This window comes from Gossypium hirsutum, chromosome A07 (genome assembly GCF_007990345.1).
Source record: "Gossypium hirsutum isolate 1008001.06 chromosome A07, Gossypium_hirsutum_v2.1, whole genome shotgun sequence".
Lineage (NCBI taxonomy): Eukaryota > Viridiplantae > Streptophyta > Magnoliopsida > Malvales > Malvaceae > Gossypium > Gossypium hirsutum.
The window spans coordinates 52,720,220-52,725,347 of record NC_053430.1 but is presented as its reverse complement, the minus strand read 5'-3'; the positions used below and the strand labels follow the sequence as shown (position 1 = coordinate 52,725,347).

Genomic DNA, 5,128 nt, shown 5'->3' with positions numbered 1-5,128 from the left:
AGAAAAATAGGGGATATGTTGTCATGTATTTTATTTTCCTTTTCAAAATTTTTTTAATTAATTTCTCTTTCTTTCCAAAAACAATTTGATGTTAGTTTCTCTGTTCTCTGCCATTTTCTTCTTCCTCTCATTTCCTACGATTCTGTTTCTTTTTATCTGCTGTCGTATCTTTATTTCTCGTTCAATCATCACTACTACGATTGCTGGTTCTTTATTCGGCTAGTAAGTAAATCTTTGCATTCCTTTAAATTTTGGTTTGGGTTTAGCAATGTTAGACTGTGGTGATTAAGCAATGAATTTTGTGATTGGGAGAAGGTTGTGAGGTAGAAAATTTCATTTCAATGGCTTGATTCGAGGTTGAGGTCATTTTTGTAAGCGGTAAGTTAGTTTTTGCGTAATTGGGTAAATCGTGTTAAATTCATAAAATGGTGGCTAAAAGGTGTTCGATATTATATTTTTAGGTGTTGGTGGTCTCGAGAGTGGTTTCGCACCAAAATCATACCAAGTGTGTTCCCAAAACATAGAAAATCGAGCTTTGACGAAGGCCGAAAAAGCATTCTGTTGACACCACATGGGTGTGTGTATGGTCGTGTGGTTGGCCGTGTACGAGACACGATCCTGTAGTTGGCCGTGTGTGAGACACGACCATGTGTCTGACGAAGGTCTGGCTGTACACAAGAGACGGTCGTGTGATGGTGTGAGTATAGCCGTGTGGGCCACACGGTCTAGGCTAGATTAGGCGTATGGGCCACAAAGGCGTGCGACACGGGCATGTGGATTTTGGGCCAGGCCGTGTAGGCCACACAGCATGTGGGCCCATAATTTTAAAATTTTTCCTAGGGTTGCACAGGTCGTTCTGATCAATTGTGGGCTTACCATAGGGTCGGTAAGGGATAACGAAACCCTATTTTATGTGCTATGATATTTTGACAGACTGATCTGAGTAGGATACTAAATGTATGTCTGACTATATTGTTTAAGTATGCATATTATCTGTATACATGTATGTTAAGCATGTTAAATCTATTATTTTGTATCTGTGTTTTGGGTGGGCCTTGTATATGTGGCGGAAGTGATATGTATGGTGACACTTCGCCTATATTCTGGCAACTTGACTGCATATTATCTGTAATGTATCGCATCGACACTATATAGTGTGTAAGGTTGGGTGGGTGTTTTAAACCCTGCATGGTGTGATGGAATGGTTGGAGATGGTGTGTGGAGGATAGGGGTAGAACTCACTATGTATGCTCTGTTTATCTGATTCTGATAATTGTATCTGTTATGGACTTAAGCCTGAATCTGTATCTGACTGATCATGTAAATCTGTATATGTTGCATGTCTATATTTGTTGGGTTACACATTGAGTTTACAAAAACTTATATCTGTTTGTCTGTTCTGTTCAGGTAATCTATAGACTTAGGTGAATCGGTGTGACAGAGTCTCACGGTGACCATGAGTTCGTGAATTGTTTTAAATAATGGTTTTTCTTTAATTTAAAGATTATTTCTTGAGAGTTTTGTAATTATTGGATTCTCTGGACTGTTTGATTTTTATTTTGGTTTTGGATGCGTTTTAACTTTTATTATGACGTTTGACTAAAATCACGGTTTTACGAAAACAAAGGTTTTTCCAAAAATACGAACCGGATTTCCAAAATATAACAGTTTCTAATACTTTCATTGTAAATTATGTTTTGGCAAATGAATTAATTAAATAACGCTTTCAGTAATAGTTATAAAACTTAGATGATTTATCGAACAACTATACAAAGCTTTATTGAAATAACACTGTTTCCAAAACCCTTCCTTGTAACACTCCTGGATTCGACCATAACGTCTAGGCCAGGTTTGGGGTGTTACATTTAGTGGTATCAAAGCAGGTTGCAAAACTCGAGCTGTGAATTTTGGGTTCCAAAATTGTGTTTCAAAAAGGACTGGTTTTGAAATAATTTGGATAATTTTGAGTAAAGTGTATGATACACCGAGTCTTTGGCACCGATCCTGTAAGTATTTTTGAACTTAGATAGAACTTTCTGTAAACATTGTAGTTAGTACTTTCTGAAACTGTACTGAGTTAGTTAGAGACTGAAACCTTTTAAACATTTTAGAACTTTTGATAATTTAAGCATAAAATATCTGCTAATAAATACTGGAATTGATGCATAAAATTTTATAAGGTAGACAAATTTGAAATATACAATTAGCACTCGTGGAACTCGCGATCGCGATATTTGTGGGCGCGGTAGGTGCCGTAGATGGCTCAAGCAAAGTCTTCCTCTCTAGGCAGTATGCCAAATTTAGACATAAGTGAGACACCGGTTTCACCTGCTACTGAGGCTGGGTCTCAAAGTTGCTCGACTGGAGACGACGCACTATCCCAAGCTATGTTGAGGGTGTTGGAGAGGGTCGTACGTCGGTAACTGAATGACTCCGGTCCAATGGAGCTGAGCTATTTAGGGCTGTCACTGGAGTCGCCCCTACTATGGTCGAGTATTGGTTGGAAGCCATTGAGAGGATCATGAACGACATCGACTGCACTCCTGAGAAGAAATTAAAAGGTACAGTCTCTTTGCTTTGCGATGAGGCGTATCAGTGGTTGTTGTCAGTTGAGGAGGGTACTCAACTAGATTGTCTGAACTGGGATTATTTTAAAACTACCTTCCAGAGCAAGTATGTGGACGTGAGCTATATTGATGCTCGTAGACTTGAGTTCCTAAATTTCATGCAAGGCGATAAACCTGTGCTCGAGTTTCTGAGGTTAAGCCGCTACGCTCGAGGCATGGTGGCATATGAGTACGAGAAATATGTCAATTTTAAGGACGGCTTAAGGTTTAGTCTGATGGTACTGATTGCTCCGCAGAGGGAGTGTGAGTTTGCTGTCTTGGTAGATAAGGCGAAGATAGCCGAAGAGGTTAAGCGCGTGGAGCGCCAAAATAGAGACCGAGAGAGAGGAAAAAATAAGAAGGATTCAGAGCCCTCTAGTTCTATTTAGAGGCCTAAGAAATAGATCAAACTTGATGGGCCTGTTAGAGTGGGGGTTCCTTTTACTCCTACTGGGATTCAGCCATGTGGTGATTATGGTAGGCGCCATCTAAGCGAGTGTTGGAGAAGGTTAGGGGCTTGTTTGTGGTGTGCGTTTTTAGAGCATCGAATTAAAGAGTGTCCACATCGTGTTGATCTGATGCAAGCTTCAAGACTGAGTTTTGCTCAGCCTCAGTGGGCAATACAGCAGCTACCTAGGGGTCGTGGACCGGATAAGGGTGGTAATGGTATGTGCCGAGGATAGAGGTCAGACTGATGCTAAGCAGCCTGTACTGGTTTATATTGCTCAATACCAAAAGGATAGAGACGCTCCTGATTCTTAATTTTTTATGCTCCATATACTGCTTTGATAGATATAGGTTCCACTCATTCCTATGTAGCTAGTACTGTTTTTGAGAACTTGGGGATTTCTATTGAGTGTACTTCTAATGAGATTACTGTACTAAGTCCGTTAGGGCAATCTGTTTGAGTAAGTAGACTTTATAGGAATGTACCATTGGAAGTACAATCGACTTTATTTCCGGCAAATCTGATGGAGCTATCGTTTAGAGAGTTCGACTTAATTCTGGGCATGGACTAGTTAGTTGAGCACCGAGTTAGTCTAGACTGTGTGACTAAGAGGGTTGTTCTAAGGACAATGGATGAGAAGAAAATGGTAGTGATCGGTGAGCGTCGAGATTATCTGTCTAATGTGATCTCCACTCTAGTGGCTGAGAAATTGGTTCAGAAAGGGTCCAAGCATTTTTGGCCTATGTTAGTGTTTCAGTTTCTAGGGACTCTTCCATCAGGGATATCAGAACAGTAAGGAAAGTTTTGGATATTTTTCCTGAGGAGTTATCGGGTTTACCTCTGAATTGAGAAGTTGAGTTCGACATTAAGCTCCTACCGAGTATAGCTCCAGTGTATATCGCTTCATACCGTATGGCACCGAAAGAGCTTACAGAGCTTAAGACTTAACTTCAAGAGCTTCTGGATCATGGATTCATTCGTCCTAGTATGTCTCCGTGGAAGGCACCAGTTCTATTTGTAAAGAACAAGGATAGTACCATAAGGATGTGCATCGACTACTGGCAATTGAATAAATTGACTATGAAGAATAAATATCCACTTCCGATAATCAACAATCTATTTGATAAGTTCCAATAGGCTTTAGTGTTTTCGAAAATAGATCTCTGATCTAGGTTCATTAGCTTAAAGTTAAGGAAGTTGACATTCATAAGACGGTGTTTAGGACTCTTTATAGGCACTACGAGTTCCTAGTTATGCCTTTTGGTCTGACAAATGCTCCGACTGCATTCATGGATATGATGAACCGAGTTTTTCAGTCGTATTTTGATCAGTTCATCGTGGTCTTCATCGATGATATTTTTGTTTACTCTAAAACTGAGGATGAGCATGATAAGCATCTTAAAGTAGTGTTTCAAATTCTCTGAGAAAACCAGCTCTACGCTAAGTTGAGTAAGTGTGAGTTCTGATTGTGAAGGGTAACTTTTCTGGGACACGTGGCTTTTTCTGAGGGGATCTAAGTTGTTTCTAGAAAGATTAAAGTTGTGATTGATTGGAAATAGCCTAAGAACATATCAGAGATCCACAGTTTTCTGGATCTTGCAGGGTATTATCGACGGTTTCTCAAGGGGTTCTCTCTGATTACAGCTCCTTTGGCTAAGCTTATATGCAAAGGTGTTCTTTTTGTCTAGACTGATGTGCAGCGAACGAGCTTCAAAAAGCTTAAGTCTGTTTTGACTTAGACTCCTATTCTGATACAGCCTGAATCTGGTAAGGAGTTTGTAGTGTATAGTGATGCGTCGTACGTCGGTTTGAGATACGTACTAATGCAAGATGGTAAGGTTGTGGCTTATTCATCCCATCAGCTTAAGTTACACGAGGGGAATTATCTGACACATGATCTCAAGTTAGCTACTATGGTATTCACACTAAAGATCTGTAGGCACTATCTGTATGGTGAGAGGTGTATTATCTACACCGATCACAAGAGTCTCAAGTACCTCTTTACTCAGAAGGAGTTGAATCTTAGACAGTGTTGATGGATTGAACTACTTAAAGATTATGACTGCATGATAGA

At 39.9% G+C, this 5,128-nt stretch overlaps 1 protein-coding gene across 1 annotated transcript; it reads left to right on the top strand.

Moving 5' to 3' along the window:
- The first annotated feature begins 2,258 nt into the window (after positions 1-2,258).
- LOC107955792 (uncharacterized) lies at positions 2,259-4,742 on the top strand. Its single transcript, XM_016891592.1, has 6 exons — positions 2,259-2,419; positions 2,461-2,914; positions 3,068-3,272; positions 3,399-3,484; positions 4,236-4,457; positions 4,614-4,742. Exons 1-6 carry the CDS (start codon positions 2,259-2,261, stop codon positions 4,740-4,742), a joined length of 1,257 nt encoding a protein of 418 aa, XP_016747081.1.
- Positions 4,743-5,128: the final 386 nt, after the last annotated feature.

What these genes read in the sequence shown, in the direction of transcription:
- LOC107955792 (XM_016891592.1), top strand. Translation starts at nt 2,259, where the DNA reads ATGGCTCAAGCAAAGTCTTCCTCTCTAGGCAGTATGCCAAATTTAGAC. An exon ending in AGGCGAAGATAGCCGAAGAG is followed by an intron (nt 2,915 to 3,067) that starts GTTAAGCGCGTG and finishes ACTGGGATTCAG; the next exon opens with CCATGTGGTGATTATGGTAG. An exon ending in AGCATGATAAGCATCTTAAA is followed by an intron (nt 4,458 to 4,613) that starts GTAGTGTTTCAA and finishes GATTGGAAATAG; the next exon opens with CCTAAGAACATATCAGAGAT.